Source organism: Melanerpes formicivorus, unplaced genomic scaffold (genome assembly GCF_026170545.1).
Source record: "Melanerpes formicivorus ecotype bairdi unplaced genomic scaffold, bMelFor1.0.p_v2 SCAF_13, whole genome shotgun sequence".
NCBI lineage: Eukaryota > Metazoa > Chordata > Aves > Piciformes > Picidae > Melanerpes > Melanerpes formicivorus.
Window position 1 is genome coordinate 20,898,860 of NW_027142365.1, and position 13,051 is coordinate 20,911,910.

Genomic DNA, 13,051 nt, shown 5'->3' on the forward strand with positions numbered 1-13,051 from the left:
TTCAGATTGACTGGATGGCTGTATTGGGCTACAAATGTCTCACTCTGGCTGTAGGTAAATTCAGTTTCTTTCAGTCCCTTTGAAGAAGCAGAGTCACTATGAAAAGGGCAACACAACCAGAAGGCACAGCAACCCTTGCTCTCAGAGTGTGAAACTAGCAGGTGTTGAAGTTTGTTCACCATCCCCTGCTCCTTCACAGGCAAAGCCAAGGGGAAAAGAGTTGCCTCAAGGCCTTTTTGCAACCAATTTGCTGCTCTCAGGATTTCTCTTTCTGTACATGAAGCTGGAATCATGGTTCCTCACTTCACCCCTAAAGGCTGTGCATCTTCTCTAAGGTGGTGGCTAGAGTCTGCAGCAAATCTAGGCAGCTGCAGGGTGCTTCAGCCCCCCTGCATCAGACACCTGTGCCAGGGCAGGATGAAGGCTCTCTGCTAACACTTCTCACAGAGGGAGAAGGGACAAACCATTTGGACTGAACACCTGAGCTGTAATGGCTAACTTCAGACACAGCCTCACAGAACACATCAGGTCAGAAAAGACCTCCAAGCTCACCCAGTCCAGCTCCCCACCCAGCACTGCAGGCTCAGCACCAAACCATGGCCCTAAGCACCAGCTCCACACACTGCTTCAACACCCCCAGGGATGGGGACTCCAGCACTGCCCTGGCCACAACATTCCAAGGCCTCAGAACCCTTCCAGGCAAGAAAGATTTCCTAGCAGCCAGCCTGAACCTCCCCTGGGGCAGCTTGCAACCATTGCCTCTGCTCCTGGCCCTTGACACCCAGGAGCAGAGGCTGTCCCCTCCTCACTGCAACCTCCCTGCAGGGAGCTGCAGAGAGCAAGGAGGTCTCCCTCAGCCTCCTCTTCTCCAGCCTCAACACCCCCAGCTCCCTCAGCCCCTCCTCTAGCCCAGGGGCTCCAGGCCCTTCTCCAGCCTGCCTGCCCTGCTCTGCACAGGCTCCAGCCCCTCAGTGTCCTTCCTGCAGGGAGGGCCCAGAGCTGAACACAGCACTCCAGCTGTGGCCTCCCCAGTGCTGAGCACAGGGGGATGATCCCCTCCCTGGCCCTGCTGCCCACCCTGCTTCTGACCCAGGCCAGGATGCCTTTGGCTTTCTTGCCCCCTGGGCACTGCTGCCTCATGCTCAGTGACTGCCAACCAACACCCCCAGGTCCCTCTCCCAGCTGCAGCTTTCCAGCCACACATCCCCAGGTCTGGAGCTCCCCATGGGGTTGCTGTGACCCAGGTTCAGGACCTAGCACTTGTTGAACTTCATCCAGTGAGCCTTGACCCATGTGTCTCACCTGTCCAGATCCCCCTCTAAAGCTTCCCTGCCCTCTAGCAGGTGGACACAGCCACCCAGCTTGGTGCCATCTGCAAACTCACTGAGGTTGCCACGATGCCCTCCCCCAGATCATTGATAAAGACATGAAAGAGGACAGGCCCCAGTACTGAGCTCTGGGGGACATTTCACTCCATTCACCACCAGGACACACTACAGTTCCCCTCCTTGTGCTGTGTGCTTCCTGCCTGTCTCTGCAGGTGCAGACCTGCCTTTGCTTGCTCCTAGAAGCTGGGTACGTACCTTCAAGAAGTCACGGTTACAGTCAGGCCCAGTTTCTACATCAAAGGCTGTGAAGCTGTAGTTGAGAGTGTTGCCCTCTGGAGCCTGGAGGGTCCAGCTGCAGTGATGGCTCAGGGGGTAATTGTTTGGGTAGTTCAAGCTTTCCAGGACGCCGTGGCTGCGGTTCACAGTCAGCACTCCCTGGCACACTGCGAAACAAAGGCAGCCCAGGTGAGGTCTGTGCAGTGCCTACTCACCCAGGATCTCCCAGCATGGCTGACTGCAGTCACTGGTAGCTCCACAAAGGGGGAGATACTTTTATGCAGAGGTCATGCAGCAAGAGGACTGTGGCAAATTAAAGAACATATTCATGGAGTGAGGCAAACCCTGGGCTTGCCAAACTCGAATCCCTCAGCTCTGCCATGTCCTTCTTTTCTGACACATCAGTGGATGTGGGATGTGCATTTCTTGGCACTTTCTTTCCAGTCTAAATCCATGGGCATTCCTCTCATGTGGATCTCCAGCTTGCCTTTTTCTTTTCCTAAATAAACCCCACACAGGCCTAAACACCTTCATAATAGAAGCATATGGGGAGGGTGCTCAGGAAAGACTGACAATCACAGAACGGCTCTGGTTGGAAGGGACCTCAGAGATCACCTACTCCAACACCTCCCTCAGCCCCCCACCATGACCAGGGACACCTCTTAACTAGACTTGGCTGGCCAAGGCCCTATCCAGCCTGGCCCTGAACACCCACAGGCAGGAGGCAGCCACAGCCTCCCTGGGCAGCCTGTGCCAGAGTCTCACCACCCTCCTAATGAAGAACTTCTTCCTCAGCTCCAGTCTAACCCTGCTCTGCCTCAGCTTCAAACCATTCCCCCTTGGCCTGGCTCCAGACACCCTCATGAGAAGTCCCTCTGCAGCCTTCCTGTAGGATCCCTTCAGCTATTGGAAGGCTGCTCTGAGGTCCCCCTGGAGTCTCCTCCAGGCTGAACACCCCCAGCTCCCTCAGCCTGGAGAGGTGCTCCATCAACTCTGGAAAAAAAATGTGACCCCCAGCTAAAACAACAACTGCAAAGTGCACTGCTGGGGTTAGATTTTCTAGCATGATGAAATTCTAGATGAAACTCTGTCAAGAGGAGCAATGATTTTCCTTGCGAGGCATTCAGTAGCATCCCAGCACAGGAACTTAGCCACCTGAGCCACCTAGCTCAGATCATGGGAGCTCTCCTCAAAGTGCAGGGAAAACCTAAATTAGCTAGAGTGAAATAACAATTAGGGCATTCACAGTATTCACAGTATTCACAGTATCACTTAGGTTGGAAAGGACCTCGAGGATCATCGAGTCCAACCTGACACCGCAGACCCCATGACTAGACCATGGCACCAAGTGCCATGCATTAGGTCAGTGAGCCTCATTTGCCTGTGCCCAGCTTTCACTAAAGACAGAAGATATTGATGAGGGCAAGTCCCTGCCTGCAGCCAGCAGGCAGTGTGTCTCTGGAGCAGGGAGAAGGGAGCCTCAGGCTGTCTGCTCCGCGCAGCAAAGCTGCAGAGCCGCAGAAAGAGCTGAACCTCTCCTCTTGTCTGTCCCTAGGGACACACCTGCCTCCTCCAGATGATTTACAGAGCAGTGAGGTCTGTGGTTTTAGGGCTTCAGAATGCTCAGGATACAGCTGAAGGTTGGGGTCAGGGTGAGCAGAACTCTCTGCACAGCTACCCTGAGGGAGACAGGCGTCTGAAAGGGCAGGATGGAGAGCACAAGATGGGTTCTGAAGAATGCAAGATGGGTAAAAGCAGCTACCCCCTGCCATCAGGAATGATCAGAAACAGACACAGAGGTGCCTCTGAACCTTAGCCTGATATCCAGTTTTCCTCTGCAGTGTTTTCCACTTCATCATTGCATTCCTTTCCTGTGCACATCATTGTGCCTGGCCTCTGAGCATCTGCAGTTTAAATCACTGCTTGTTCTGTCTGCCTCCTCTGCTAAAGTCAGGAGGCTGGGTGGGCAGAAGAGTGTAGAACAAGCTACCTTGTTATAGACCTTCAGCACTGAGCAGATCTGGAGTGCTAAGTGCCACTGGTGCAGCTAATGGAAGCAGAGCCACCTCACCAGATTTCTTCTGGAGGGGAGACAGTCTCCATCAGAGGTAGAAGGGCAGATACTGACTTACCCTGCTGGTATTTGGCTAGAAAGCCTCCACCTTCCTGGCTGTGATCTGTCCTTAGTTTCACATAGACACTGTCTCTGCTGGAACGGATGAGCTGTGGCACCTGCTCCCCACAGAACTTCCCCAGCTCTTTTGCATTACTGCTGTTGCCATCATAGACCTTCACCAACAAGAGAAAAACAAAAGAAAGCTGATGGCATTACACATCCAACTCCCCCTGACAAGAGTCTGCTTAGAGAATTGTTACTGGGCATGAAGAGGGTGAATTCTCTTTCAGCTCAGAGGAAGCCCCCCAGCCATTTCAGGCACATCAGGAGCATACTAAGGCCTGGGCCCAAAGCACAGCACATCACTGAAACATAGAGTCATTAAGGCTGGAAAAGACCCTTAGGATCATCAAGTCCAACCATAACCCAGCTAGCATGACCATATCCACATGTGAAAGGTGCAGCCAGCTGCTGGTTCCAGTGGCCTTTCTATCTAGGCATGAATGTTTGTCTTACCAGCAGCTGCCACAGCCTCTGCTTCCTCACCTCCTACTGCTCTGAGCTATGAAGGCTGTGAGTCAGCACAGAGCTTTCCCACTGGGGGGCTGCTCTCTTGGGAACATTTGAAGACCAGGGCCATGTGTACTCAGCTGCCTGCTGGGGACCCAGGGCCACAGGGTACATACAGCAAGGTAGTCCAAGTTGCAGTTTGGGTGGTACTCTAGGTGGAACTGTTCAAACTGGATTTCAAATGGGGTTCCTTGGCTTCCTCTGAGCAACCAGTAGCACTCTGAATTGTGGTAATAAGGCATAGGGTAGTTGGGAGACATGAAGATACCAGAAGCTGTTGTCAAAGTCCCACCACAGCCTGCAAATGGAAAGAACCCAAACAAACATTTAACACCTAAGAGAGCAGAGAATTAGACATGATGAGTGAGATACACTGCTGACCTTCTTCACATCTCTGAACATCTTCAGTGAGGCCCCCAAAAAGCTGCATTTAACCAACAGTGCTGTAAGCAGAAGAGAGCCCACAGCACCCAGCAATATAGCTATCAGACCTGGACAGTGCTCCGTAATCTCCCTCTGTTACATTCTTCCTTCCTAAATATTTGATGCTGCATCAGATCTAGGGAATACCCCTCCCTCTGGAGAAAGAGAAAGCCCAAGGAGCTGGCAAGTTTTATCCTTGATCTTAACAACATGAACTCATGTTGCTATACAGTAGCAAACTGATTTTAGCAGATGGGAAGCAGGAAATGTGTGTGGGAAAGGGTGAGAAATTAAATACACATGAGACCTGAAACTCAAGGTGTGTCACATGGGGGTGTGCTCAGTGTGCTCATCTCACCTGCTGAGGTGCCATCCCACTCTGCTGAAAATCCTGTGCTTGTGCCAAATATGTCACTTACAAACTTGATCCACAGCTTGTTGCTGTGAGAGACTATCAGAGGAGGCAGGTCTGAGCCGCAGTATTTTCCGAGAGAAGGAGAAGTTTCATAGCCTCCATCTCTAGAATAGAGATGGACAGAGTTAATAGAACAGCAAAGAGCAGGGGAGAGCACAACAGAGGAGAGCAGGACAGAGTAAGAATAGAGGAGAGGAGAGGAGAGTAGAGTAGAGTAGAGTAGGATAGGATAGGATAGGATAGGATAGGATAGGATAGGATAGGATAGGATAGGATAGGATAGGATAGGATAGGATAGAAGTAGAATAATTATGAGTCAAAGAAATGGACAGAGTTAATAGAATAGCAAAGAGCAGAGGAGAGCAGAACAAAGGAGAGCAGGATAGAGTTAGAATAGAGTAGAGTAGAATAGAGTAGAGTAGAGTAGAGTAGAGTAGAGTAGAGTAGAATAGAATAGAATAGAATAGAATAGAATAGAATAGAATAGAATAGAATAGAATAGAATAGGAGTAGAGCAGAGTAGAATAGAATAGAATAGAATAGAATAGAATAGAATAGAATAGAATAGAATAGAATAGAATAGAATAGAATAGAATAGAATAGAATAGAATAGAAGTAGAGTAGAATAGAATAGAATTGAATTGAATTGAATAGAATAGGAGTAGAGTAGAGTAGAATAGAATAGAAGTAGAATAGAATAGAATAGAATAGAATAGAATAGAATAGAATAGAATAGAATTGAATTGAATTGAATTGAATTGAATTGAATTGAACAGAATAGAAGTAGAGTAGAGTAGAGTAGAATAATTATGAGTCAAAGAAATGGACAGAGTTAATAGAACAGCAAAGAGCAGAGGAGAGCAGAACAGAGGAGAGCAGGATAGAGCTAGAATAGAGTAGAGTAGAGTAGAGTAGAGTAGAATAGAATAGAATAGAATAGAATAGAATAGAATAGAATAGAATAGAATAGAATAGAATAGAATAGAATAGAATAGAATAGAAGTAGAGTAGAGTAGAGTAGAGTAGAGTAGAGTAGAGTAGAGTAGAGTAGAGTAGAGTAGAGTAGAGTAGAATAATTATGAGTCAAAGAGGGAAGCTGTAAGAAGTGTTAACAAATCAATAATCTTGGGATCAGGGCTGGGAAAGACAACTCAGAGCTCTTCAGCTCCCAACCCCCTGCTACCTGTCCTCATCCACTCAGCTGCTTGCTGTCTCCACTCTCTCATCCCAGGGGCCTGCCCAGTCTGCCAATACAAGGGCAGCCTCAGGAAGTGTCCCAAGGAGCCTCGATGCTGCAGAAGCAGGAGCTTCCTGTATTGTGCTGGGTGGCAAGGATGTGTGTGACAAAAGGCAATCCTCTATTTTGAAGAAGTGACATTGCTCATTGTTCAGATGAGCTGGGAGCCCATGTCCCAGAGCTGATGTGATGCACGCTGGGAAATATTTTCTTAGCCTTCAGAAGCGTTTCTACAAGCAAGTATTCCCTTTTAATAAGTAATATTTCCAGTCATAGTTTCTAACTCTGCCATCAGGAGGCACTTCTGATCTCCTGGTGTGCTACCTGCAGCTGTCTCATGGGAACACTCAGGCCAGTGACAGCCTGCTTATCGACTGTCTCTAACCTTAGCTCTAAGTGCTGTCAGACTACAAATACCCTGCAGGTCATTAGGACAGCAACAAATGCATTTATATCTCTGCATAGGAGTGGGCTTGAGATGCTGCATTTGAAGTGGACAGCAATCACTTGGATTACATTTCCTCAGGTTTATAGTTTCTTCAGAGACAAATTCCTACTCAGACCCTGCTACTCTGCTATCCTCCTAGTTTAATCTGCTTGCTACCCTCTCAGGTTCCTGGCAGATGAAAAAGTGTGCCAGAAGCTCCTCTCCCTTGCACCTTGGCCTCTGCAGCTGTGGTCAGATGAACAATTTTCTTAACTGACTGAATGCAGTTTCTCAGAGGACAGCTCAGGACAAGAAGCCAGGGTGGCTCCTCACCCAAGCCTCCCCAGGATACCCTGTGATGGGTGTCTGGCCTGATGAGGCACTGGAAATCCAGCTATGGCAGAGCAATGTCCTCAGCTGCACTCAGCAATGTTCTGGCCAGATCTTCAAACCTGTTCAATGCTGCTGTGACAGCAGAGTTAAGATGTGTGTGATAAATGAATGTTTCCAGTAATCAAGAAGAAAATGTGACAAGAATCCCAGCTCCACCTCAAATTAGGTTAACTTTAATCCCAGATTGCTGTTTGACAATGAAGCCCATGTAACACTTCACTTAGAAAGCACTGACAAAGCCTTGTAGTTTTTCATAACTTTCCCCAGTGTGTGTTTGCAGCTGCAGGCAAGCAGCTAAATCAGAAGGAATTCAGAGTCACAATGCTGCAGCTTCAGCCAGCAGCTTTTGCTTTGGTTCTAAAAAGCAAGGCCCTGCTTACCAAGAAATAAACACTACACAGTAGCTGGAGAAATGGTCAGAGAAAGTTTCATCATGGTACCCACTGGGGTCCTGGATACTCAGGGCATGGTCAGAGTGAACAAACACCTTAGTGTCCTGCAGGCATGGTTCATCTAGAGAGCTGGCCTGTGGGGACAGCAGTGGAGGCGCTGGCATGGCAAGGTGCAAACCCAAACAGCAGCACAGCAGGAAGGATGTGCACTGGCACAGCTGGACTGTGAGCATGCTGCTAACCCTCCTACAAACACTGCTTTCTTCTGCCTGGTTCTGTCCTGCAAGAGTTGGCAGAGCCCAGCATGCCAACAGCCAACAGCTTAGTGAGTGTGCCAGGACACAGCAGTATCCTAGAGTGTGTTCCTAGGGCTGCAGCACAGCACAGCTGGTGCTTAAAGATGATAAACACAAAATACAATAGAGAATCATGGAATAGTTTGGGCTGAAAGGCACCTTCAAAGCCCCTCTAGTCCAAATACCCTGCAATGAAGGAGAACATCTTCAAGCAGAGCAGTTTCCTCAGAGCCCTGACCAGCATGACTCAGGGTGGGCCACCCCCCACCTCTCTTGGCAAGCTGGGCCAGTGTTTCACCACTCTCAGAGTAAAAACCAATTAGTTTAAAACCATCATCCCTTGTCCTGTTTCAACAGGCCCTGCTAACACTTTGTCCTTGTCTTTCTTATAGGCCTCTTTCAATACTGAAGGGCTACAATAAGGTCTCCCCTGAGCCTTCTCTTCTCCAGGCTGAACAATCCCAACTCTCTCACCCTTTCCTCACAGGAGAGATGTTCCAGCCCTGGGATCATTTTGTGGCCTTCTCTGGACCTGTTCCAGCAGCCTGATGTTTTTTCCTGTGCTGAGAAGTCCAGAGCTGGAAGCAGAACTCCAGAGGGAGTCTCACCAGAGCAGAGAGGCAGAATCATAGAACTGTCAAGGTTGGACAAGACCCCTGAGATCCCCAAAGCCAACCACTCACCTAGAGCTCACAATCCCACCACTAAGGCATTACAAAACAGCTACCAAGACTCTCTGTTTCTGCACTAAGAACAACCAGAGTGCTGTGCATGGGAGACTTGCTCTGAGAACTGGAATTTACCAAGTGGGAATGCTGGCAGTGGAGCAGGCTGGGAGGAGGAGGAAAAGGCAGCCTCTAAGGCTCTCTGGTAAATCCAGGTGTGTAGTTAAAACTATAGCCCCTGAACATGGCTAAGGGGATTTGGACACTTCCAGGGGTATCAGTAGTGAGGACAGGAGAACCCATTTGGCTTGCCTGATTTCTATGTAATCCTCTGTGCAGTGTCTGTTCCCCTCCAGGCTGAAGTTGGTGAAGTGCAGCACAATCTGTCTGTTCATGCCCACGGTGATGGTGTAGATGCACTCCAGCTCCTCAGGGTAGTTGTTGGGGAAGTTTGGAGACGTCAGCACACCAGTGTCAGCACTGAAGTTGTGTGAGCACACTTGAAAGAGAAGGAACAAGAATGGCCTGAGTGCATCTGCTGGAACAGGACCTTTTTGTTTCCAGCTACCATCCTGTGCTCCTATGCAGCATCACTCTTCCTGGACACATCTTCCTGCTAAAACTACAATATGCAATCAATAGGCAATGCAAGAGTCCTTCCAGCTGCCCAAGTTGGCTCTGACCTAAAACTCAGGTAAGCAGAGAAAGGAAACTGAGAGGGATGTCTTGATCAGCACAGAAGGAGAGAGTCCTGCGTTTCAGAAGAGTGGTGGTGGTGAAGCAGAATGCAGTGCCTGCCGCTGGAGAGACACTGAAAAGCTCTCAGGCATTCCCTACAATCAAACCTGGGAGATGGGGAGTTTAGATCTGAACTTCTTTTCCCATTTTCTGGGCCACAAGTGACAATCATTTGGAAAATGATATAACCCTTAGATTGTGAGGACAAAGCAGTTCCACATCAGTTCTGTGAGCTCTGGAGAAGCATCATGGCCTTGGGAGCTGTAGAGAGCAACAAGGTCTCCCCTCAGCCTTCTCTTCTCCAGACTGAACAACTCCAGCTCCCTCAGCCACTCCTTGTACAACCCCCTCTAAGCCCTCAGCAGCCTGGCTGCTCTTCCTGCACTGCTTTATCTGGAACTGTGATCTATTAGCCTTTACCTAATCTCAGTCACGTGTGCTCCATCACAGATGTGCTCTGATGTGTGCACATAACACTCAGGTTAGTCCTGATTTCCCTGCGCAGCTTTCAAAGTCCTGGAACGCTCCTGCTGTGCTGCCAGCTCCTGGGGTGGCTGGTGATGTGTAGAGCTTATCAGCACCCCTCAGCTGCTGAAGTCATGTGATTTCTTGACACCCCTGCCTGCAGGGTTAGAAATCTGACTAACATATGGCACCCAGGTTTGTCCAACCAGCTCATTGCACAAGCAGCACTGAAGAACTGAAATGAAAATGTCTGTATACTGAAGAGGTGATGTCTTTTAAACTAATGATTTCTCCTGATTCTGGAAGGGCAGGTGCAGGCCTGAGTGATGCCCATGCAATGGTGCTGCAGTGCTGCCATCCCTCACTCACCCAGAGGCTGAGGCCCTGGATGCCAGCCTGGAAAAGTTACAACTGATGTGCCTGGTAAGGCTCCTTGGGGTAAAATTAGCAGCAGGGAAGCCAAAATGGTTTTATCAGCCCTTTTAAGAAGAATTTCCACTGAAGTGTCCAGGTTCCCTCCCTCACTGCAGTCTGCTTTCCTGGGAGCAATCCATCTAGAAACTGCTATCTCAAGGGTGCTATTGTATGCTGCTCCTCACTTCACATACCAATTTTCTTTCTGAGGTAAGGGGGATGAGCACAGGAGATGAAGCAATGACTGCCTTAGAAATGTCAGACCTCTGGCTGTCAGTGCAGGCTGGGCATACACTGCTAGGAGGGTTAGGGAAAGCAGAAATGAAGCCATGCTTTGTGACAGCCAGCTCTCCTCTGCATCCCTTTCAGCAGGAGTGCTGGCATTCCCCTTTTGCACTCACATCACTAACAATGAGCATTTATGGAGGGGCTGGTGCAGGAAGAGCTCCTTCAGTGGAAGCTGTTAGCAAAGATAGCAGGGGAAAAGTGCTAGGACTCCTTGGCCAAAGCTCAGCGTGCAGTCTGGCACCATCATGTGATTGATTATTATATGCCTGGAAAAAACACCAATTCAGTTTGAAGGCAGTCATTACAGCTCATGAAAAATAGAAGGAGACACTGTGGAGACTAAGTAATAGAATCATAGCTTGGAAGGGAGCTCAGAGCTCATCAAACATCCCAGCATGGTCAGGGACACCTCTCAACCAGGCTCAGCTGCTCAAGGCCTCATCCAGCCTGGCCTTGAGCACCTGTAGGCAGGAGGCATCCAAAGCCTTTCTGGGCAGCCTGGTCCAGAGTCTCACCACCCTGGTACTGAAGAACTTCCTCAGCTCCAGTCTAACCCTTCTCTCCTTCAGCTCCAAACCATTCCCCCTTGTCCTGTCTCTAGACACCCTCAGGAAAAGTCCCTCTGCAGCCTTCCTGGAGGATCCCTTCAGGTACTGGCAGGCTGCTCTAAGGTCTCTTCTTCATGGCCTCCTCTGGACTCACTCCAGCAGCTCTGTGTCTTTCTTATGCTGGGGACACCCGAACTGGAGGCAGGATTCATGGTGGGGTCTCAGAGCAGAGCAAAGGGGCAGAATCCCCTCTCTTGCCCCACTGGCCACACTCTTCCTGGAGTGCACATCTTGCTTTGCCAGCATGTCAGGGCCTGAAAGCTATTCCATCTGCTTTCTGATGTTGGTACAGAATGTGTTTGCTCCTGAAGAAGATGCCTCAAGTGGCAGTAACCCACTGCAATGGCCAATGGTGGAGAGACAGGCCAGCCTTGGTGCTACTCACTCCTCTCATCATGCACACTGCAGAAAACTGTACCCATGGGTTTGCTCCTGAGCAGTGGCCACAAGTCTAATTAATACACAACTAAACTCTAGTGCCCTATGTAAAATGGGAGTTTTCTTTCCATCTCACTGTGCCAGCAGAAAATGGAGACCCCTAACAAACAGATCTTTGTGCAATGCTCTGTATGTTAAAAAAGGAAGAAGTGACCATGTGAAGCAGATTCCTCTCCACAGGCACTGGGAAAGCACATCTGCACTTCAGGGCCTTCTCCTAACTGCTGCTGGCAGATGCTGACAGCCTTGATTTTTACCAGGCAGGCAAACAAAGGTCCTTTGTAGCATTTTAGACCCCAACCCCTTAGAAACATGGGTCAGCTGCTCAGGAAGGCTCTGCAGGTGCTGTACACACAAAGCCAGCCCCCCAAGAGCTGAACTCACTATCTAGGTGTGTATAGGCAGACTGAGGCTCTGACCTAGCATCACCAAGTTACAGTGGCCTTAGCAAGTGGTCACTTGCTAGCTGATTGAGCCTATTTCATGTGACCCAGTGTGAGCTGAGCAGAGGTCCAAGATGCATGGAGGACATCAGGGTTTTTTTTCTGTCTTAGCTCAGCCTTGTCCAGCCATGGCCTATATCTCTGCACATCCATATTTGTCAGGTATTTCTTTCCATCCTTGTCTTTGCTTGTTCAGCTGAAGAGAAAAGCCAGGCAACATCCTCCTGATAATTACTGGCTTCAGTCAGCAAGATGGGAACTGAGATCTCAACTTGTACTCAGCTATCAATAAAGAAGAGACACAAATCTATAGGTTGCTTTCAGGTCCATGGGGTCACATTTTTTTTTGCTTCCCTTATCCCTTTCAAGCTCTGCCTTCTCTGGTCAGTCATTGTCAGCTAACATATATCACACAGAGAAGCTCTTTAAAACCAGGTTACATCTGCTGATAAATAATGGTATTCACAATTCAGGGTGACAAGGAGGAAAAAGATTACCTTTCACCAAAGCCAGAGAAAGACCAGGAATAACAATTCCATCAAAAGGGCAATCTGCTGAAAGCCCTCTTAGGGCTATCTTCCCTCAACAGAAAGGATGAAATGAAGCCTTTTTAATGGAACAAACAAATCAAAAGGGAAAAACCAAATCTCTCCCCCCTCCCCTGCCCCCTCCTCCCCGCCCCCCACAGATCAAGGTAAAACTGACAAAATCCCACTGACTTGTGCAAAAATGGAGAACAAAATACCTACCCTGCTGGAAACCCCTGCCCTACAGCTGTCAAGGCCCTGCCCAACACCTACAGGGAAAACTGAGCCCTTTCCAACCCTTTCAGTGATTTAGGTGGTTTCTCTGTGGTGTGGCCAGCCAAGATGGGCAAAAGCAAAGCCTCAAGTCTGTCCTAGCACTGGCCTGGCTGCTGGGACACTAGGCCTGCCTGGTCTTTGGGACCTGGACTCTGGGAAATAAATCTGAATATTACCTGGCTTTCTGTGTGGCTTGCCCCTTGAAAAGTGGGGAGATGGCCAAGAACTGAGCATCCAAGGTGCAGAGTTGAAGAGGGCACAATACCCTTTAGGCACCTGAGTGTCACACGGGCAGGTCTGACTGAAGGACTCCCAT

The 13,051-nt window shown here is 49.2% G+C and overlaps 1 protein-coding gene across 3 annotated transcripts in view; it reads right to left on the bottom strand.

Annotated features, from left to right (window-relative positions):
• CUBN (cubilin) overlaps positions 1 to 13,051 on the bottom strand; it is a 170,670-nt gene that overhangs the window by 123,518 nt on the left and 34,101 nt on the right. For all 3 annotated transcript variants that reach the window (XM_068146386.1, XM_068146387.1, XM_068146384.1), the window contains exons 23-27: positions 8,851 to 9,037; positions 5,072 to 5,232; positions 4,407 to 4,588; positions 3,737 to 3,893; positions 1,584 to 1,771 (exon numbers count right to left, since the gene is read on the bottom strand). In XM_068146386.1, the coding sequence (XP_068002487.1) occupies positions 1,584 to 1,771; positions 3,737 to 3,893; positions 4,407 to 4,588; positions 5,072 to 5,232; positions 8,851 to 9,037 (875 nt within the window). The remainder of the gene's footprint in view (positions 1 to 1,583; positions 1,772 to 3,736; positions 3,894 to 4,406; positions 4,589 to 5,071; positions 5,233 to 8,850; positions 9,038 to 13,051) is intronic.